General features: G+C 36.3%; 1 protein-coding gene across 1 annotated transcript in view; it reads left to right on the forward strand.

The window, feature by feature from the left end:
• Nucleotides 1-23,294, forward strand: part of BDP1 (BDP1 general transcription factor IIIB subunit) — an 83,113-nt gene that overhangs the window by 12,584 nt on the left and 47,235 nt on the right. Inside the window, exons 8-16 of the mRNA XM_069492244.1 lie at nt 3,531-3,585; nt 4,732-4,875; nt 9,672-9,950; nt 11,298-11,442; nt 12,854-13,012; nt 17,554-17,713; nt 19,720-19,811; nt 20,511-20,706; nt 21,458-21,588. Of these exons, the coding sequence (XP_069348345.1) occupies nt 3,531-3,585; nt 4,732-4,875; nt 9,672-9,950; nt 11,298-11,442; nt 12,854-13,012; nt 17,554-17,713; nt 19,720-19,811; nt 20,511-20,706; nt 21,458-21,588 (1,361 nt within the window). The remainder of the gene's footprint in view (nt 1-3,530; nt 3,586-4,731; nt 4,876-9,671; nt 9,951-11,297; nt 11,443-12,853; nt 13,013-17,553; nt 17,714-19,719; nt 19,812-20,510; nt 20,707-21,457; nt 21,589-23,294) is intronic.

A 23,294-nucleotide genomic window follows, 5' to 3' on the forward strand; every position in this document is an offset into this window, starting at 1 on the left:
TCTTTTTTTACTGTTATGTTTTTGTTACATTTGTCCCTCTTTAATGCTTGAAAAGTAATGTGTAATATTTCTCAGTTCTGATATGAGTATGATCTCCTTAATGTTGGTATCATATTTTCTTTATAAATATCCTGTCTACTTCTAAAATGAATTTGAAGTTAGTACCAATAAAGGCACTGAAACTAAGAGAAAAGAAAAGTTAGATAATGAAGAGGGAAGATAAGTGTATCTGAATATTTAGGTGTTAAGGATAGCCCTTTTTTTTTTTCCCCCCAGTGTTGTGACTGGAATACTGTAAAGGTAGCTTTTTGAACACAAAATATATTTCTGAATTTCCTAGGGAGGCATAAAGAGAATAATTCTGAGTTACATAGTTCTCATTATTTGATCTAACCATTGCTTTCGTAGGCCACCTTAACTCTGGAAACAACCAGTGGCACTATTAAGAAAATACCACTTGATACCACTTGCAGCTATAATATACCTTGAGAGGATGAGCTTTCTCTGTTTTTTAGTTTCTTTGCTGAGGAACTTTATGCAAGTTTCCTGGATTGGAGTGCATTTGAATGTAATAAAACTATGTTGCCATACTGAATTCTGAATTCATAGTGAGATCTTTACTTCACTGTGGGTTTTTTCCATCATTTCCCATCCCAATCATGTTCATTATGTTAATAAAGGGAACGATTAGGAAAGGTGGGTATTTTTTCCCTAGAACTGGAGGACTAGGCATGGATTGCCTGGGGACATTACATAAGGGGCATTGTACAGTGTAATGCAATAATCCTACTCACAGTTTTGCAAGAGATGAGGAACAATTTATGTTTATATTCTTTATATTCATTTTCTAATGTTGATCTTTGTTAAAAGGAGAATAAAATGTTAAAGTTTTCTGAAGGCTAGAAGGTGATTGTCTGGGGTTGGAGCTCTCTGATGACCTGAGTAGTTAATGATAAGTTTGTCACTAGACTTATATTTCTGTCAAAAATCACTTAGACTTTTCTCCTAAAAGTTTAGTGTGATTCTAGCAGGTCTTTGGGCAGAGTGCCATTTCTGGTGCTTTTTATTCCTTCCTATAGATCTGAACAACAGGTCTGCCATTGAAAAATTTTCTCAGCTTTCATTTGTCTGAATGTCCTTATTTCAGCCTTGTTTTTGAAGGATATATTTTGCTGAATGTAGGTCTCTGGTTTGACATTTTTTTTCCTTTTGGTCTTTTAAAGATGTCATTCCATTGTCTCTTGGCCTCCAGTGTTTCCAATGAAAAGTGGGCAGCCATCATTCATATCATTCTTCCCCCATGTATGATGAATTGTTTTTCTCTGGCTGTTTTCAGGATATTTTTTTCTTCTTTTTTATTTTTTATTTTATTTTTAATTTTTTTTTTTGAGACGGAGTCTCACTCTGTTGCCCAGGCTAGAGTGCTGTGGCATCAGCCTAGTTCACAGCAACCTCAAACTCCTGGGCTCAAGCAATCCTTCTGACTCAGCCTCCCAAGTAGCTGGGACTACAGGCATGTGCCACCATACCCGGCTAATTTTTTGTGTATATCTTTTTAGTTGTCCGTATAATTTCTTTCTATTTTAGTAGAGACGGGGTCTTGCTCTTGCTCAGGCTGGTCTCAAACTCCTGAGCTCAAAAGATCCACCTGCCTTGGCCTCCCAGAGTGTTAGGATTCCAGGCGTGAGCCACCGTGCCCGGCCTATTTTTTTCTTTAACTTTCGCATTTAGCAGTATGACAATGGTGGTATGCCTGACTTTAGTTTTCTTTGCAGAGCTTCTTAGCTCTTTCGATTATTTTTCACTATATTTGGGAAATTTGAAATCTTTTAAAATTTTTTCTGCTTTATTCTCTCCTTCTGGGACTCCACTTACATGGTTTACCCTAAGTGACATTGTACTACAGGTTACTAAAGCTCTGCCCACGGTTTTCTAATGTTTTTCCTCTGTTTCAGTTTGGATAGTTTCTATTACGATGTCTTCAAGTTCACTGACCCTGTCTTTTATCTTCAATCTGCAGTTAAGCCCCAGTCAGTGAATATTTCATTTGATATTATTTTTTAATTTCTATAATTTCCCCTTGGTGGTTTTTTTAGTTTCTATTCCTCTGCTGCGATTTCCCCATCTGTTCACTCCATATTTTCCTTTAAATCCATGAATGTATTTATAATGAACCGGTGCTTTAACTTTTTTTTTTTTTTTTTTTTTTTTTGAGGCAGTCTCACTCTGTTGCCCCTGGTGGAGTGCAATGGCATCATGATAGCCTACTGCAACCTCCAACTCCTGGGTGCAGGCAGTCCTCCTGCGTCAGCCTCCCAGTACCTGGGACTGTAGGCACAGACCACAATGCCTGACTCCTTTTTCTATTTTTAGTAGAGTCTCACTCTTGCTCAGGGTGGTCTCAAACTCCTGAGCTGAAGCAATCCTCCCGCCTTGGCCTCTCAGAGTGCTAGGATTATAGGCGTAAGCCACCGCGCCCAGACTAACTTTTTTGTCTATTAATTTCAATGTCTAGGTTATATTGGGATCTATTTCTATTGACTGTTTTTTTTCCTTTCCTTGACTGTGCATCATATTTTCTTATCTTTTCTCATGTTTTTTTTTTTAAATTCATGTCAGATATTTTGGATGGTATGTTGTACAATTTCTGGATTAGGTTTTTCTTTCCCTTAAAGAGTGTCAAGTTTTGTGTTGGAAGGCAGTTAACTTACCACCATCTCTTCTGGTTCTTGTCAAGGCCAGGTTTAAGCCTTTGGTAAGGCAGATCTAGACTGGTCCTTAATCTACTTTTTTGCAATAAAAAGTTTTATTTTTCTGTTTTTAGTAAAAGCTTGTAGATCACTGATCTGAGAAAGGGAGAAATTGGCTGATTGTTCCCTCTCTCCTAAGATGTATATGCATAATGAGACATTCTCAAGACACAAACTTATGCCCTCCAACTTCCTATGACCTTACGATAGATTGAGCTTGAAAATTTAAATAAAATCTCTCCATCTTGTTAATGGAGGTAATCTGGAGTGGAACTGAGAATGAAGATCTTTGGTGCTGAGGAAAATGTGAAGAAATGTGCCTTAATATATAGAAGTTTCTAAAGATAAACTAGGCCTGCTTCAAAGTTTTTGCTTAGTTGTTTCTCTAGTTGTTTTTGATTAGTCTCCTCTCTATGCCACTTGACACCTGTTAGAACAATGTGAGAGGTTCAACCAGATATTTAATTTAAAAAAGTTATTAGTTAGCTTAATTGATTATAAGTTTCATCTGCTTTCATGTTAGTTGACTTTATTTTTTCTGTCCTTTGTAAATCCACCTTCCATTGCTGTTTCATGCTATTAATAATGAGGATCAGGAAGCTCAGTAAAAATCTTTTATTCTTATTTTTAAAGAGCTAGAGGTTTAAGTAACTTGCCTATTAGCATAAGCATATTTAGTAGAGAATAGTATGTTATTCATAAGAGTTTCATTTGTAATGCTTTTAAAAACTTGTTTAACGAGAGAAAATTACTATAGGGTTTTTTTGTTGTTGTTGACAGAATAAATTTAAACGTGAAGAGAAAACAAATGGATGGAGAATAGACAAAGCATTCCGTAAGTATGAAGACCTCTTTTACAAAGTATCACTTGGAGAGCCTTAAAAATGACCAATCCTTTGTCTTTGGCTCCAGTGTGGTTTTTTTTTTTTTTTTTTTGAGACAGAGTCTCGCCCTGTTGCCTGGGCTAGAGTGCCGTGACGTCAGCCTAGCTCACAGCAACCTCAAACTCCTGGGCTTAAGCGATCCTACTGCCTCAGCCTCCTGAGTAGATGGGACTACAGGCATGTGCCACCATGCCCAGCTAATTTTTTCTATTTATATTTTTAATTGTCTGTATAATTTTTTTCTATTTTTAGTAGAAACAGGGTCTTGCTCTTGCTCAGGCTGGTCTCGAACTCCTGATCTCGAATGATCCTCCTGCCTCGGCCTCCCAAAGTGCTAGGATTACAGGCGTGAGCCACCGTGCTCAGCCTCCACTGTGTTTTAGATTTGATTTCCATACTGAATTCATTCCTGGTTTGTTCACTGGTTGTTCTTTCTGATATAGTGCTATCGATGGGTATTTAGTGGGAGTGCTCCTGATTAATATTCATTTATTTCCACTTTGCTGATACTAGGAAGAGTAAATGGGGAAATGGTTGTGATAAAGATAGAACGTGTGGTGGTGGTAGGCATTTTGAGAACTTCTTAGTCATCTTTGTCATTTTTAAAAATTGATTTATATTTATACATAGTTCAAAGTATAGTTTGAATTTGACAAAGAATATACTTGTGTAACCACTACCCCCAAACAATATATGGAACATTTCATCACTTCAGAACGTCTCTTGTTTCCCTTGTTAGACCATAAAATGCTGTCCTCTTAGCTCAAGGCAACCTCTATTTTTATTTGAATCACCATAGATTAGTTTAGCATGTTCTAGAATATCTCCTGGAATACAGTATGTACTTTTTTATATCTGGTTTCTTTCACTCACTGTGTTTTTGAGATTCACCGATATTATTGCTTGTATCAGTAGTTTTTTTTAAAACTAGTTTAGTCCATTTACTGCTGAGTGGTGTTCTGTTGCGTACTTACTTATCCATTCTGCTGATAGATAAGGCCGTTTGTTTTTAATGTTATGATACTTTAAAAAAATAAAAACTAGAAAGTTTTTTTGAGAATAAAAACTTGAAAGTTCTTTTCCTTTTTTTTAAACAGAAGAAAAGCGTCCTTTTGACTTCGATTTTTTTGCTCATTTGCTTCAGAAAGTTCTTGCTGAAGAAGAGAAAAGAAAACAAAAGTCTGTTAAAAATCGCAGTTTAAAGGAGAAGAAAGCCTCCAAACCACGGAAAAATGTAAAAGGTACTGATTTTAAAAGAAAATGTGCTATTTTACTTAGTAGTAACAGACTTGCAATATTGTCTCTCAGATCTTTGAAAGCTCATATGTATGTATTAATAGTTCAGGTGGTTATGATCATCAGGGCATCCAATGGAAAGTAATTGATTTTTCTTCATTCTACCAGTTATCTGGGCCAAAACAGGAACTTGCTTTTAACTTTTTTTAAAAAAATTTTTATTTCAAAATACTAGGGGGTGCAAGTGTTCTTGTTACATGGATGAATTGTATAATGCTGAAGTCAGAGTTTTTAGTGTGCCTGTCACCAGGATAGTGTTCATTGTACCCTATAGGTAAGTTTTTATCCCTCGCCCTCTATTAAATTTTTAAATTGGCATAGCTGGGCTATTTGACATCTTTCTAGTCTCTAGAGCATAGTTGTCACTAATCAAAGAGCATCAGAATTTTGAAATATCATGTTTTATGTTTGGTTATTTATTATCATTTTCCTCTATAAAACAAATCTGGTATAAAATTCTAATATTTAATAAATGCAAAGCTAATATTTTGGGGTTGTGACTAGATTGTATTGTTTGAGCCCAACTTATTTCTGAAGGATAATGTTGACTTGTAATAGGTAGAAAATTGTTAATATGAAGGTATTTTTATTTTTAGGCTTATATTTTCTCTTTCTTTTCTTTTCTTTTTTTTTTTTTTTTCTTTTTTCTTTTTTGACAGAGTCTCACTCTGTTGCCCGGGCTAGAGTGAGTGCCATGGCATCAGCCTAGCTCACAGCAACCTCAAACTCCTGGGCTTAAGCGATCCTACTGCCTCAGCCTCCCGAGTAGCTGGTACTACAGGCATGCGCCACCATGCCCAGCTGATTTTTTCTATATATATTTTTAGTTGTCCAGCTAATTTCTTTCTATTTTTAGTAGAGACAGGGTCTTGCTCTTGCTCAGGCTGGTGTCGAACTCCTGACCTCGAGCGATCCTCCGGCCTCAGCCTCCCAGAGTGTTAGGATTACAGGCGTGAGCCACCACGCCTGGCCTAGGCTTATATTTTCTTAACTATTTGAACTCTGTCCTATGAAGACAATGCAGAGCTACGATCACATAATTTAAAGAATGTTGGAACTACAGGGAACATTATATGTTGGCTAGCCAATGTGCTAGCCTCCTTTCTTTTTTTTTTTTTTTTTTGAGACAGAGTCTCGCTCTGTTGCCCGGGCTAGAGTGCCGTGGTGTCAGCCTAGCTCACAGCAACCTCAAACTCCTGGGCTCAAGCAATCCTTCTGCCTCAGCCTCACAGGTAGCTGGGACTACAGGCATGTGCCACCATGCCCGACTAATTTTTTCTATTTTTAGTTGTTTGGATAATTTCTTTCTATTTTTAGTAGAGACGGGGTCTCACTCTTGCTCAGGCTGGTCTCAAACTCCTGAGCTCAAAAGATCCACTGGCCTCGGCTTCCCAGAGTACTAGGACACAGGTATGAGCCACTGCACCTGGCCTCCCGTTTCCATTTGTTTTGATCATTAAGAACTAGCCCCAGAAATCCTAAGGCACTTTCCCCCAAGGTCTTAACACTGTTAGAAGTGGCAGAATTAGCACTCAAATCTAGACCTGTGAGATCCTGCATTAGGCGTCCCCAGGACCACCCTCAGGTTCCATTATATGCTAAGAGACCTCACAGAATTTAGCACCCTCTTCCTGGCATATACCAAAATTCCAGTCTTCCAGAAGGAAAGCAGTTCAGCATAAACCATGTTATCTGTGTAAACAGTTTAGAGACAGGGAGCCACTCTTATCACTTAGGGTGGTAGGAACCCTCTATCAAACCAAATTCTCAGACATCGACCAAGGGCCAACCTTATAAGCAAGCTTTTTAAAGGATAGCATTCAAACCTGTTGTATTAACTGTTTTCTGTACAAAGCCAATCTAGAATTTCTTCTTCTGAAGCATGGTGCCTATGTCTTTTAAAAAGTAGTATTGATAACTGCAAACTACTTTTATTATTATTATTTTTTTTTGAGACAAGGTCTCAGTTTGTCATCCAGGCTGGAGTGCAGTTGTGTGATCATAGCTCACTGCAGCCTCAAACTCCCAGGATCAAGTGATCATCTTTCCTCAGCCTCCCGAGTCCCTAGGATTACAGGTGTTCACCGCCACGCCCAGCTAATTTTTCTTTTCATTTTTTCTGTTGAAATAAGGTCTCACTGTGTTGCCCAGGCTGGTCTTGAACTCCTGGCTTCAAGCGATCCTCATGCTTTGGCCTCCCAAAGTGCTGGGATTATAGGCGTGAGCACGTGGTCCAACTTTTATTCTTAATAGTTTTTTTTTTTTGCTTTACATTATCCTGGAAGATTAAACTAGATATATGAATTTTTCTTGTGATTATCATGTTGCAGGTGATAGCCTGAGTAATTCACTGTATTTTATTTAATGTAAGAACTTTCCAAATATTATAAGTCTCAGAATTAAAAAAATTTCTGATTATTTTGACAGATAAATGTTATTTTCTCACTTTTAAAATCTTTTGACTTTTTTAAAAACAAATGACATTATGTTTTATTATTGTTTGAGATTAGATATTTTTAGAGAAGATGTCTGATCAGTCATGGTTATAAAGTTAAGCTTGCTTTGGTTTGGATGCTGTCTTAGTTTGTTTCATGCTCCTGTAACAGAATACTTGAGACTAGGTAATTTTTAGAGAACCGAAATTTATTTCTAACAGTTTTGGAGGCTGGGAAATCTAAGATCAAGGCAGTGTCATGTGGCAAGGGCTTTCTTGCTGTGTCATCACATGACAGAAGTGCAGTGAGACAGAGCAAAAGGGGGCCAAACCTGTCCTTTTATAACAGCATTAATTCCACCGTGAGACTAGAGCCCTTATGTCCTAATGACCTCTTAAAGGTCACACCTCCTTTTTTTTTTTTTTTTTTTTTGAGACAGAGTCTTACTTTGTTACTTGGGCAAGAGTGCCATGGAGTCAGCCTAGCTCACAGCAACCTCAAACTCCTGGGCTCAAGGGATCTTCCTGCCTCAGCCTCCCGAGTAGCTGGGACTATAGGCATGCACCACCATGCCCGGCTAATTTTTTGTATGTATTTTTAGTTGTCCAGCTAATTTCTTTCTATTTTTAGTAGAGACGGGGTCTTCGCTCTTACTCAGGCTGGTCTCGAACTCCTGAGCTCAAACTATCCACCTGCCTCAGCCTCTCAGAGTGCTAGGATTATAGGCATGAGCCACTGTGCCCAGCCCACACCTCTTAATATTATTACAATGGCAGTTAAATTTCAGCATGAGTTTTGGAGGGGACAGATATTCAAACCATAGCAGATGCTGTTTCCATGGTGATCTCTAAATTTTTTTTGTTTTATTATTTAATTCATGTTTTCATCTTTTAATACAGTTGGCTATTATGCCTTAATAGGAAGAGTACTAGAAACTATTTTAAAATACTTGTTTAAAAGATTGTTCATTTAATAAAATGACACAGAAGATAAAACAGGTCTCCTGCCTGTCTCTCAAAGCAAATTCTTCAGGTTTTCCTGAGATAATTATATCTAAACCTTTTTCTGTGCATATATATATATGTGCGGGTGTGCCTTTAGAGTACAGATAGTGTCCGACTTACCATGGTTCAACTCATGATTTTTCAACTTCATAATAGTGCAAAAATGATACACACTCAGTGTAAACCATACTTTGATTACTCATACAGCCATTCTGTTTTTCACTTTCAGTACTGTATTCAGTAATTACATAAGATATTCAACACTTTATTATAAAATAGGCTTTGTGTTAGATGATTTTATGCAACTGTAGGCTGATGTGTTCTGAGCACATTTAAAGTAGGCTAGGCAGCCCACACCTGTAATCCTAGCTTCTCTGGAGGCTGAGGCAGGATGATAGCTTTGACCTCAGGAGTTTGAGGCTATAGTGAGCTACGATCCTGCCACTGTACTTCAGGTTAGGTAAAGAGTGAGACTCCATTGCTAAAAAACAACAAAAAAACGAAGCTGGCCGGGCGCGGTGGCTCACGCCTGTAATCCTAGCACTCTGGGAGGCCGAGGTGGGCGGATCGTTTGAGCTCAGGAGTTCGAGACCAGCCTGAGCAAGAGCGAGACCCCATCTCTACTAAAAATAGAAAGAAATTATATGGACAGCTAAAAATATATATACAAAAAAAAAAAATTAGCCGGGCATGGTGGCGCATGCCTGTAGTCCCAGCTACTCGGGAGGCTGAGACAGGAGGATCCCTTGAGCTTAGGAGTTTGAGGTTGCTGTGAGCTAGGCCGACGCCACGGCACTCACTCTAGCCTGGGCAACAGAGTGAGACTCTGTCTCAAAAAAAAAAAAAAAAAAAAAAAAAACGAAGCTAAGCTATGATGTTCAGTAGGTTAGGTAAATTAAATGTATTCGACTTACAATATCCTCAACATACAATAGGTTTATTGGGATGTAACCCCATTGTAAGTGTAGGAGCATCAGCATATGTTAATGCTTTTAATAAAAATAAGATCATATATATTGTTCTACCACTTGATTTTTCAATGCAACAATATGTTTTGAAATTTTTCTTATTGCTGCATATAAATGTACCTCATTGTTATTGGCTGCATGGATTTTTATAGCATGAATGTACTGTAACTTATTTGGTCACTTTCTCATGGACATTTTAGGTTACTTTCAGTTTTTTTGCTTTTACAAATAACACTACAGAGGACATCCTTGTGTATTAATATTTATCTTTTCCATCTTTACAAGCTTTTCTGTAAGTTGTTTACATATTTATAACCACTTCTCTTGCTTTCAGTGAAAAAAGTTGCCTGTGAAGAAGTGAATAATGATCCAGATGCGTCTGTGAGTACTAAAATTTCAGACACAGAAAGAACTCCAAAGGATGTTCAGACAGTTGAAGAAGATTCTTTGACTTTATCAGGGCAAGATTCAGAACAAGTTGCTTTAGAACAAGATCTAAATCAAAAGGAAAGGAGAAGGAAGAATCAAGAAGCAGCAAAGGAACCAGAAGTAAACAGTCTTGTAGGGAATGGCACTGTTCAGTCAAGCCCTTCTAAAGGAGAAAAACATAAGAGTAAGTTTTACACATATTTTAACAGCCTGTATGTTGCTTGAGAGGATGTGTGCAGTAATATGATATATAACTAAAATACTTTCCTTCTAGATAGCAGCAATTAAGCAATTAATAATGCTCATTAATTAGTTCTGTAGTCATGGTACTGGGTTAAATCCTTTTATTGTTAATTAAAAGAAAAATTTATTGTAAAAAAAAACAAAGTAAAGCAGGGAGATTTTTCTCTAAAGTTTGTTTCTAAGATGTATCCCCATTAACAATGTATTCCCATTATTCTCATATGTATTCCCATTAACAATGAAATCACATGTATATAGTTAAAAGTGTGTTGCTTAGGTCAATAAATGACAGGTTTTCATGTTGTACCTCTACATAGCACCTCTGTGAACCTACAATGGGTTGTTTAATTTTTGTGAAAGAGCTAATGGAATACGTATTCCTCCTGTTTTTCTTTTTTACTCTTAGAATGCAAGCATATTGACACATAGGAGTTACTAGTGCTTGAGAGCTAAGAGTTTGGGGGGGGAGGGGGGACTTGGTCCTTTAAGAGTTCATATATAGATTATTTAAAGCAGATAATCAAGTAAAGAGAGGAGGAAAAGGGAGGAGCAGACCAGAACAACCTTTTATAAAATTTATAATCTATGTGTGTCAGCTTTACCAATGTGATTTTAATAAATGAATCCTGGTAATTAGTATGATTTATAGGCATTGCAATATTATGCTCTCTTGTGGCTTACTGTAAGAGGCATTTCATATAAAGCAGAATAGCTTAATGATACAGAAATGAGATTTTAAAAATCAAACAGACCTTGCTTTAAATTCCAGGTCTTTTGTTTGCTAAATGTTACATTGAGCAAGTCACTTAAAATCTCTGAATTTATGTTCTTTTCTCTATGATGGAGTTAATATTAATACCTTTAAATATGATTGTTTTGAGTATGAAATGAGATAATGCATCTGATGGACTTAAGAGTTTTTGCCACTTAGTACTCAATAAATTATTATACTTCTGAAGGAACAAAACAATAGCCAAATCTACTTTTAGTTTCTTGACTAGACATATAAAATAAGTCAATTTAACCACTTAAAATCTAATCAAGGTAAAAGGAAGATGCTGCAAATTGTCCAGGAATTTTGGGATGATCCTCAAAACATAAGTAGCTATAAGTTGATTAAATTTTCTTTATGCTCTAAAAATAAGATGTATGCCTTATAAGTGGGAACTTGAATGTTCAATGGATTAATGTTTTGTAGGAAAAGACGTTATGTAAATTACTTTGTACTTTAAAAAAATAGATGGTTTTGGTGTCATATTTTAGAATAACATACATTTTGTATTTTTAGATAAATGTCAGTCTTTAAGGCCTGAGATAAATGAAGATGAATACAATAAGGAACAGCTTTCCTGTGTAGAAAACATAGATGACGTTGTGGGTTTAGCCTCCAGTGAAAAAGTTGAGAAAATAACTGACCCCATCCTTTCATCAAGGTATCTTCTGTGTTTTTTTCTGCTTTATCTACATCTATTGATTAGCAAGAGAGGTGTGTTGAAGTTTCTAACTGTAACTGTGTATTTGCGTGTTTCTTTTTTCAGTTCTATTTGTTTTTGCTTAAGACATAGAAATCACAGACTTTCAAAGAAAAGACTGATAAATTTGACTGCAGTAAAATTAAATACTTCTGTTAACAAAGGCTCCATAAAGAAAATAAAAGGTGGCCAGGCAAGGTGGCTAATGTCTGTGATCCTAGCCAAGGCGGGAGGATTGCTTAAGGCCAGGAGTTTCAGACCAGCCTGACCAAGAGCAAGAACCCATCTCTACAAAAAATAGAAAAGTTAGCTGGGAGTGGTGGCATGTGCCTGTAGTCCCAGCTACTGGGGAGGGTGAGGCAGGAGGATCACTTGAGCCCAGGAATTTGAGGTTGCAGTGAGCTATGGTGATGCCACTACACTCTAGCCAGGGCAACAGAGCAAAAATCTGTCTCAAGAAAAAAAAAATAATGTTTAAAAAAAAGAAAGTAAAAGACAAGTTATCAAGTGGGAAGTTTTATGGGAAACATCTAGTCAGTAAACATATATAAAGGGAGGCCAGGTGTGGTGGCTCATGCCTGTAATTCCAGCACTATGCAAAGCTGAGGCAAGAGAATCATTGGAGCCCAGGAGTCAAGGCTACAGTGAGCTATGATCAACCAATGCACTCCAGTCTGGACAACAGAGTGAGACCCTGTCTCAAAAAAAAAAAAAAAAAGATACAAATATACACAGAGCTCGAGTGAGAGAGAGCGTGAGTGAGAGTGTGATTGAGAGAAAGAGAGAACCCTGATAAGTCAGAAAAAGACAAACACCCAAAAGAAAAAATGAGGAAAAGAAAGTATGGCTAAATGTGAATAGTGCTGGTCAGTACATGGGTATAAATTATATTATTGTTGAAGTCTTTCATAATACAGTACTTCTTGGTTGGCATAGGGCAGGGTTAACTGCAACTTGAGCTTATTAAAACTGTGTCCTCACTTCATATGACTTTTGGTTAACAACCATTCAAACAAAGCAAGGACTGCCTATATCAAATTTTAACGATACCCAATTCCTAAATATTACTGCGATTTTACACTTGTATTTGGTGAACCCCATTTAATCAATAATATTTCATTTTGAAACTTTCTGAACACTTTCACAAGCCTGTTAAATTGTAGCTGTTGCTTTCTTTGAGGGTATAGTTCTTTATAACTTGATACAAGAAGGATCATAGAGAAGCCAACATAACAGTTTTGATTATTCTATAATATGAAATGTCATCTTCCAAAGTGGTGTTTTGTATATTTAGAAAATCTCTTAAATAATTAGTATAAAAATATGTATTGCTAGGAATTCTTTTCCTCCTTGTATATTTTCGTTTCCTTAGCAATCAACAAAATGCCATGTTAGTAGCAACTGAGTCTTCAGAATCAGTAACTTCAGATTTGCCTTCATTAGAAGTTGGATGTAGAACATTGTGTGAAGTGAATAATACTGACAATAGTTGTACAGAAGGAAGAAATGTTGACCTAAAGAATAAATCACTGTAAGTATTTTACATGGTAGGATTTGTTTATTTCCAAAATTTTGACAACATTCTTCAATGATAATGTTGCTTTATTTAGGGATTAGAAGAGATTAACATGTAGACCATTTAATGTGTAATTATGATATATTGTGGTCCCTTAAGAGTGAGATGTCGATGTAAGACTGGGTGCAGTGGCTTATTCCTGTAATCTTAGCACTTTGGAAGGCCCAGGTGGGAGGATTGCTTGGGGCCAGGAGTTCAAGACCAGCCTGGGCAAACATAGCAAGACCCCACCTCTACAAAAAATAAAAAAATTAAGACTGGAAATGGTGGCTCATACCTGTAAACCTAGCACTCTGGGAGGCCGAGGTAGGAGGATTGCTGGAGCTCAGAAGTTCAAGACCAGCCTGAGCAAGAGTGAGACCTTGGCTCTACTATTAATAAACATAGAGAAATCAGCCAGGCATTATGATTTGCACCTGTAGTTCTAGCTACTTGGGAGGCTGAGGCAGGAGGCTCGCTTGAGCCCAGGAGGTGGTAGTGAGCTACGATGACACCACTGTACTCTACCTAGGGCAACAGAGTGAGACTCTGTCAAATAAGTAAAGTAAAATAAATAAGTAAACATACAAACAAAAAAATTAGCCAGGTGTGGTGGCAAACACCTGTAGTCCCAGCTACTTGGGAGGCTGAGGTGGGAGGATCACTTGAGCCCAGGAGTTCAGGATTACAGTGAGCTATGATTGGGCCACTGCACTCCAGCCTGGGTGATAGAGTGAGACCTTTTCTATATAAAAAGAATATGACATCAAGGTTTTTCACTTTATATTTCATTGGAGAATGATTCTCTTTTATATCTGATGTTTGATAGTGATACGAATTTTAGGAAGGTGGTTGGTAATTTATGATGAAATTCTAAAATAATTTGGAATCCTAAGTACTTTCTGTGAGATTTTACTTGGTTCAAGTTATTTTTTATGCCTCTTGTCAAAGTAGTAGATTTTGATATTGATGACTTTAAAGAGGTAAGTATGTCTTCTGGTATGCAGATAGTAGTTAAATTATCTTTACTAGAAACAAGATTAAAAGCAGCATAAGGCAGGGCATGATGGCTCACATCTGTAATCCTAGCACATGGGGAGGTTGAGGCGGGAGGATTGCTTGAGGCTAGGAGTTGGAGACCAGCTTGAGCACCATAGGGAGATCCTGTCTCTAAAAAAATACAAGTTAGCCAACATGGTGGTGTATGCCTGTAGTCCCAGCTGCTCGGGAGGCTGAGGAGTCCTTGAGCCCAAGAATTCCAGGCTGCAGTGAGCTGTGATCAACAGAGTAAGACCCTGTCTCTTATGCACATACAAAAGAATCTCCCTTTGAAGAGATATGTAAAGATTTCATATTTCCTTTTTTTCTTCCTCATAACTCTTCACCTCATATGGGCTTATTCCGTTCATGAATTATTTTTCAGTTAAACATAGTAATAATGGGAATCAAACTTTTTAAAACAATTCAAATATAAAGATTAGTCTTTGAAATAAACAATACATTCCATATGGTTCAAACATCAGAAGTATAATAAAATATAGAGCAGGCCAGGTGCAATGGCTCACACCTGTAATCCTAGCACTGCTAGAGGCTAAGGCAGGAGGATCTCCTGAGGCCAGGAGTTGGAGACCAGCCTAGGCAACATAGCAAGATCCTGTCTCTACAAACAAGAAAAAACAGAAAACATTAGTCAGTGTGGTGGTGCATGCATGTAGTCCCAGCTACTCAGGAGGCTTAGGTGGGAGGATCACTTGAACCCAGGAGTTTGGTTACCTTGAGCCACTGTACTCTAGCCTGAGCAACAGAGTGAGACCCTTTCTCTAAAAAAATAGAAAAGGATAAAGCAAAGTCTCCCTCAGCCTGCCCCCTTTCACTCAAACAAGTAACCTATTTTATTTCTTACATTCCTTCAGAGGTTTAAAAAAGTACACATTTAAGCTAATACAAATTTGTATTTCTTGCAGTTTTTAAAAATCTAACAGTAGCATGCTATATATAACATTTTACATTTTTTTTCTTCTGTCTTTCATATTCTTACGTAAAAATCTTTCTTGTTCTTTTTATAGTTCTGTGTATGAATACATCGTAGTTTGTATTATCAGTGCCATATTGATCTCTATATAGGTTTTTAAAACAATGATTATAATCTAGTACCTCTATTTTTTCCACCTAAATGCAAGTGTATTTGTAGAGTAAGTTCCTAACGATGGAATTGCTTGCTCAAGGGATGTATGTGTGCACACACATTTAAACATACTTGATTTTGATGGATATTACCAAAATGCTCTCTGTAGGAGTTGTACTGGTTTATGTTCCCATCGACAATATAAAAGAATACCTATCTCCCTTAACCACAAAGTATTGTCAAACTTAATTTTTATCATCTTGATAGATTAAAAAATGATATCTGAGCATAATATGCTGGCTGGGCTCAGTGGCTCAAGTCTATAATCCCAGCACTTTGGAAGGTCGAGATGGGAGGATCTCCTGAGGCCAGGAGTTAGAGATCAGCCTGGGCAACATAGTGAGACCCTGTACAGAAAATAAAAATACAAAAAGTAGACAGTTGTGGTGGCATGAGATTATAGTCTCAGCTCCTGGGGAGGCTAAGGTAGATCGCTTGAGCACAGGAGCTCAAGGTTATAGTGAGCTATCATTGGGCCACTGCACTCCACTCCAGTCTGGGTGACAGAAGGAGACCCTGTCTCTTTAAAAAATAAAAAAGGTATGGTATCCCTACCCTATCCCTCTTTTTGGGGGCAGGGAGGGATATGTAATTCTTTTTTTTCTCCCTCTAGTTTGTTTATTTATTTATTTTTAAGAGATGATGGAGTTGCTATGTTTCTTAGGCTGAACTTCAACTCCAGGGCTCAGGAGATGTTCTCACCTCAACTTTCCGATTATCTGAGACTGCAGGCTCTCGCCACTGTGCCTGGCTTACCTCAGTTTCTTATTTTAAAATTTTTTACCCTAAAGAAAAGTTGAAGGAATAGGATAGTGAGCATTTGTATATTATTTCCCTTAGATTCCTTGGTTTTTAATATCTTGTGAAATTTGTGTGTTCTTTTTCTTTTTCTCAGTGTGGTTTTAATTTGTACTTATTGGGAGTGAAATTGAATATTTCTTCACATTTAAAACCCATTTTTATTTATTTATTTTGTGAATTGTCCCTTTCTTTTGCGTAGTTTTTCCAGTGAGTTATTGATGATACTGTTTTGTAGGAGCTTCTTATATTTTAGGGAGATTAGTCTCGTTATATAAGTTATTTGTAGTTTGGCTTCTAACTTAGGTTTTGATGTCTTCATCATGTAAAAGTTTTGATTTTATGTCATCAGATTTCTCAGTTTCTTTCCTTTGTGTCTTTTATCATATTTTAGAAAGACTTACCACACTTCATAGTTATCAAATAACACATCCGTGTTTTCTCTGTGATTTTATTTAAATCTTTGATCCACTTGAAATATATTGTCAGTGAACTACAAGACATGGAGCCAATTTTATTTTTTTCCCCCACTGTTATCCCGTTTTCCCATCACTTTTTAATCTTATTTAATGTTTATTAAATCGTATCTGTACTGTACTGTATTGTATTTCATCTTATCCTTCCTATTTTGAGATGCTACCTTTATTATATCCTAAAATCATGTGTATTTTATAGGTATTTTCTGAAATTTCTATTTTATTTATCTGTTTTTTAATATATTAATACCACAGCGTTTTAAGTACTGATGATGAGTAGTATATATTTTTTGCTTGTAATTATGTATTTGTTTTTAGAGATGAGGTCTTGCTCTTTATCCCAGGCTGGAGTGCATTGGTGTGATCACAGCTCAGTGTAGCCCCGAACTCCTAGGCTTAGGTGATCCTCTGGCCTCAGCCTCCAAAGTAGCTAGGACTACAGACACGTGCCACCACACCCAGCTAATTTTTTTATATTTCATAAAGATGGGGTCTTGCTGTGTTGCCCCAGTTGGTTTTGAACTCCTGGCCTTAAGCAGTATTCCCGCCTTGGTCTCCCAAAGTATTCTTCTTCTTCTTCTTTTTTTTTTTTTTTGGAGGAGATAGAGTCTTGCTCTGTCATCTGGGCTAGAGTGCCATGGCATCAGCCTAGCTCACAGCAACTTCAAATTCTTGGGCCCAAGCAATCCTGAGTAGCTGGGGCTACATGTGCGCACCATCATGCCTGGCTAATGTTTTTCCTGTTTTTAGTAGAGATGGGGTCTGGCTCTTGCTCAGGCTGATCTCGAACTCCTGAGCTCAAGTGATCCTCCTACCTCAGCCTTCCATAGTACTAGGATTATAGGCATGAACCACTGTGCCCGGCCTGAATAGTATATTTTTAACATCTGACAGAACAAGTTAGTCTCTTCTTTTTCACTTTTCTTTTCTATTCCTACTGTAAATAAGCTTTTAAAGGAGTTCTTTCTGTTTCTGAGTGGGTTATTTTAGAATTTTTTAGAATTTCATTTGGACATGACTGCATGTTGGATGCAATTTAAATAATGTTTATTTTTTAGGGAAACTGATCAAATGGAAAATGTTAAGCCAGTGTTGAGAGGTCGACTCCAGAGACCTAAACCAAATTTATCGAGGGCAGTTGGGAAGAAATCAGTTCTTTCACAAGGCAAAACAGATGCAGAGAGCAAGAATTCACATTCTGAAACTTCAATTGATAAGGTACGGAGTAAAAATTTCCCCTAAATAGTCTGGAATAAAAATTTTTACCTTGTAATGACAAAGTATTGTTCCTGATGTTAAAATAGATATAAAAACTTACACATGGACATTAGGTTTTTACCTATCAGTCTCTGTTTATGCTTTTTCTTTAGAACCTGGGACATATTATTTTAAACATCCTCAGTGGTGATACATCTGTCTTTTGTTTACTTATAAAATTTGCATTCAAAATATTTCTTAAACCAGTTTTACATTAATTTATACTCATAATCCTTTCATCTAAACCTGGGCAGTCACATTCCTGTTTGTCCTTTATGAACGTTCTTTATATCTATGTATATAAGCATTTTTATAGCTTTTAACTATAATGTGTATAATATTTAAAACCTTTTTCTTTGGGACTATTCATTTATACGTTCTTGGTCTTTTTAATAAGTATATTGGGTTAACATATTATTCATTTACCTAACTGTTCCTCTAATGGTGGATGTTTAGGTTGTTTCCGTTTTTTAGTCTTGTAAATAAAAGCAAACATTTTTTTTTTTTTTTTTTTTTTTTGAGACAGAGTCTCACTTTGTTGCCCGGGCTAGAGTGAGTGCTGTGGCGTCAGCCTAGCTCACAGCAACCTCAAACTCCTGGGCTTAAGCGATCCTCCTGCCTCAGCCTCCCGAGTAGCTGGGACTACAGGCATGCGCCACTATGCCCGGCTAATTTTTTCTATGTATATTTTAGTTGGCCAGATAATTTCTTTCTATTTTTAGTAGAGACGGGGTCTCGTTCTTGCTCAGGCTGGTCTCGAACTCCTGACCTTGAGCGATCCGCCCGCCTCGGCCTCCCAGAGTGCTAGGATTACAGGCGTGAGCCACCGCGCCCGGCCTTTTTTTTTTTTTTTTTTTTTTGAGACAGAGTCTCACTTTGTTGCCCGGGCTAGAGTGAGTGCCATGGCGTCAGCCTAGCTCACAGCAACCTCAAACTCCTGGGCTCAAGCGATCCTACTTCCTCAGCCTCCCGAGTAGCTGGGACTACAGGCACGTGCCACCATGCCCGGCTAATTTTTTCTATATATATTTTAATTGTCCATATAATTTCTTTCTATTTTTTTAGTAGAGATGGGGTCTTGCTCTTGCTCAGGCTGGTCTCAAACTCCTGACCTTGAGCGATCCACCCACCTCGGCCTCCCAGAGTGCTAGGATTACAGGCGTGAGCCACCGCGCCCGGCCAAAGCAAACATTTTTTAAAAAATTACTTGTCAACCGAGAAAGCAAACAATTTTTTAAATAGGGCTTACTTTTTTTGGTGGGGGATGTTTCCAGTGAAAACTTGAAGACCTGCTTTGTATAGTACAGTTATATTATTTTAATCTTAAAAGATGTTTATTGAATTATGGAAAACATAGATTCATGTGAAAGTTAAAACAAAAATTACTTGTAATTTTATTATCCAGATGTGACCAATCTTTTTCACATATATCCTTTCAGGTTTTCTTTTATAACATTGAGTAGTGGTATCAATTCAGCTTTGTATCCTTCTTTGATATTTAACATTTTATAAATATTTTCCATGTCATTTGACAGCTTTTCAAAGCATGGTGTTTAGTGAGTTCATAATAATCAGTGAGGTGTAACTGAATTTATTCAACCAGTTATTATTCATTATTGGACAATTTGTTTGCAATGTTTGCTATTTTACATGTTCCAGTGAACATTCTAGTAGTTAAATCTTTTTCCCATCAATTCTCTTAAAATAGAGTCTTTGGAATGATAATACTGGGTCAAATAATATGAACATTTTTAAGACTCTTGATTCATATTAGCAAAAGGCCTTCTAGTAATGTATGAGATTATCTATTTTATAATATGGTCATCTACATTTAGGATTTTTAGAAAATCTCTTCTAGTTAGAAGTACCAAAAAATGAAATTCCATTGTTTTAATTTCCATTCATTTATTACAAAGTCTGAACTTTTTTATGGTAGGTAGATTAACTATAAAAAATTAAATTCACAGAATCCTATGGAAAAGGATAAAATGAATACACTTGACATTTCTGGAATGGAGAATACAGAGAGAGAGAACGCAGAACCTAAGACTGTATCTAAGTAAGTATTTAAGTACTAGTATGAAAATAGTAACTCTTAGGAATGATTGTAATAACTTGTTTTCTACTTGATAAGGTCTGAATTTTATTTTCAACTAGTATACTTTAAGTCCATTTTCAACTATAGGTGGTGTTGAAACATTTTAATAATGTTCTCTGTGCCTGATAGTATAGATATAAATTATGGATGAGTCTAATTGAGTTAGCAATTATATTTCTCCCTCAACTTATTAACAAGACATCTTGTTAAATAAATGAATGGTTAAGATATATGTCTTGGATAATTTTATTTATATCAAGGATTTCAAAAGGGAAAATTTAACTTGAAATGGAGATCTAGAACAGGCCTCACTCTAATGTGAATCTGACCATTGGATTTTGGGCTGTTCTGGGGATACCATTTACACCATAATTTGGGACTAATCCCCTGGAGTTTTACGTTATACAGTAGTATCTTTAATAAGGAATAGTATTACATGCTTTTGTCAGATGTAGATTTTTCCAATGTTGTAATGAAATTTAATTTAAAAGTACTTTTTATAGTCAGGCTTCCAGGATTATGTCTCTTTAGGATATTTATGAATTATTTTATATTCCATATTGTTTACTTAGTCATACCAGGGAGAATGGAATACTCAAAAACCAGTGAGTTTGTGACTTCAGAATAAATATTGATTTTATTCTTTTGTTGTCGTTCTAGTCTGAGTGAAAAAAACTGTCTACAGGAAGATGATCAAGCAAAGGCTCTCAGATCTGCACGAGTAATGAGGGGCCGATTGCAAAGGCCAAAGCCAAATGTAGGTAAAGCTGCTGAAAGAAAAGAAATTTTTTCATCACTGGAAAAAATTGGGGCCAACGTAGAAAAGAATGAAAATGAATCCTGCGTTGATAGAGATGTAAGTAGTCTGATTTCTCCCCATAGTTTTGTTAAAGTACATAAGCCTTAACATAAACATCTCTTCACTCCCTTATTAAAACAGCAATGCTGCATGATTTGTGTGCATCATTTATTAAATTTATGGTTTAAATCTCATAGCCAGCAGCCTTGCTAATTGTAATGTTTTAGAATTTGAGCATTTACATTATAGGTAATCTGCTTTTATCTTACCTCATATTTGGACTTGCTTTTCCCTGTCACTTAGCAGATATTTGAATTAACCTTCCCTTTTGAAGAGATAGCTACATAAATGAATTTTAATATTGGCTTAAACAGAATAAAATATTAAAAGCTCCTTACTAGAAATTCTAAGAACCAAGATCATGAATTTTAGATTATTTACATAGTTTTCATGATAAGGGTAAAAGTTGGCATGATTTGAGATTTACATTTGCTGTAAATCCCATGGTCTATAATGTAATTACAGTTACCAGAAGAATTAAAAAAAATAGACTCTATGGGGTAATTCTAACAGATGAGACTGAAGCAATTACTTGCCTTCTGATTGGGAGAAAAAGAATAAAGGCTTTGAGATATGGTGAAGGCGTGGCTTATGAAATTTTCTAAGATGGCTAAAGAAAACAATAAAAACATCCTTTGAATATCATTTTATAATTTTGACATTTTTTTTTTTACCATTTTCCTTATACTTGAATTGGACAAAATTTTCAATGAAATCTGTTATAATTTTGTGTTCTCTTGTTATCAAGACTCCCCAACAAGTGGAAGATCAGTCGTGTAAAAATTTTGAATGTGAAGACATCACAACACAGCCTGAGAAAAAAGATTCTTTTCAAGATGTGCAGCCAGATGAGCCCAAGGATCTTAATGAATGTCTAAGGTAAGCATCATTTTGTTAATTATATAATCTTTGAATTTTGGATAAAGTTTTAGAACTCATAAATCAATTTTTTAAAGTAAAAGCAAATGAGATGGATTTGTTATCTGTTATATAATGTTTAAAACCACAACTTCAGCTGGGTGCAGTGGCTCCCACCTGTAATCCTAGCACTCTGGGAGGCCAAGGCAGGAGGATCACGTGAGGCCGGGAGTTTGAGACCAGCCTGAGCAAGAGCAAGACCCTTTCTGTACTAAAAATAGAAAATAAAACCCTGTCGTATGCCTGTAGTCCCAGCTACTGGGGAGGTTGAGATGGGAGGATCGCTTGAGCCTGGGAGTTTGAGGTTGCAGTGAGCCATAATGATGCCACTGTACTCTAGCCAGGGTGACAGATCAAGACTGTCTCAAAAAACAAAGCAAAATAAAAAGCTTTAACTTCACTTTTCAAGGTAGTTTATGTCGTAGCCTTTATGTTGATTTCTCAGTTATGGGTGGTTTGAGAAAAGCTACTCATCATAAATTAAAACTTGAATTAATATGAATAGTGTTATCACTTACCATGCATATTAAATTATATATTGATTTTCAAATGTGAAAATGCTACTTACTTTTTCAATGTTTGTTTCCTTGGAATTAGATTGATCACATATTGCCTTTATTTAAGATTCCTGTTTTATTTAAAACCCACATATACAAACCCATACTTCTCATAGCCACAGCCTTTTATATTTTATTTCCTCTTCAGAAAGTACCACACCAGATTGATGGAATTATTAATATTTTTAAAAATTTCATTTTGGGAATATTAACTGTGCACAAAAGTATAGTAATGGACTCCCACATACCTATAATCCAGTTTCAACAATTAATATTTTACCAATCTTTACATTTAAAGGTTGGCATATTCTATTCTTACAGCTGTGTTAGCCAGTTTAAGTAGTACCTGACCTGAGAGTGAAACCTTGGTTTCTTGAACTAGTTTATTGGTCTTTATTAAATTCCTTTATTCCTTGTTTTCTACACTGTTCCTTTTTTTCTTATTTCTCCGCCCAGTCCGAACTATTTTAATACTGTGCCACAGAATCTCTGGGTAGAATCCCAGCTACATTACTACTTAAACATCTCTGATAATACGTTTTAATTACAGATAGTGACAAATTGGTTTTTTTATTTATATTTTTTCAGTTTAAGCCAGATTATGTTTATTACTTAATGTGGCTCAGAAGAAAATTGTTTTCCCTTAGTGGCCTCTGAGTTTTATAATACTGATGGATGTGGTTTATAACTAATATTCAGTCTCATCTCAACTTTCCTTTCCAAGGGCAATGTCCTTTCTGCTTTATCATGTGACCACTCTGGTCTTTGAATCTCCATGATCCGTAAAAACAATTCTAAGATTCTGTGTTTTATCAAATCTACATCTCTCTATATCTCATGGGCAGTTTTCTCCCGCCCCTATTCCAAACCTTTTGGCCTGTTTAAGATGCTATGTAAAAAAAAAAAAAGAGATAATAGGGAAGGATTGTTTTTCCAATGAAGAATGCATTAAAAATTCTATTTTATTAGACAAATTAGTGAATATTTCTTTGAAACTTAATTGTCGAGGCTAATTTTGCATCCCATCCACTTGATATAAATATTTTGAGATTTGTGGCATGATTTGTGATTTATCTGATGGAGGCTTATAAATATCTTATAAATTCTTTT

The sequence above is a fragment of the Eulemur rufifrons genome, chromosome 17 (genome assembly GCF_041146395.1).
Source record: "Eulemur rufifrons isolate Redbay chromosome 17, OSU_ERuf_1, whole genome shotgun sequence".
Lineage (NCBI taxonomy): Eukaryota > Metazoa > Chordata > Mammalia > Primates > Lemuridae > Eulemur > Eulemur rufifrons.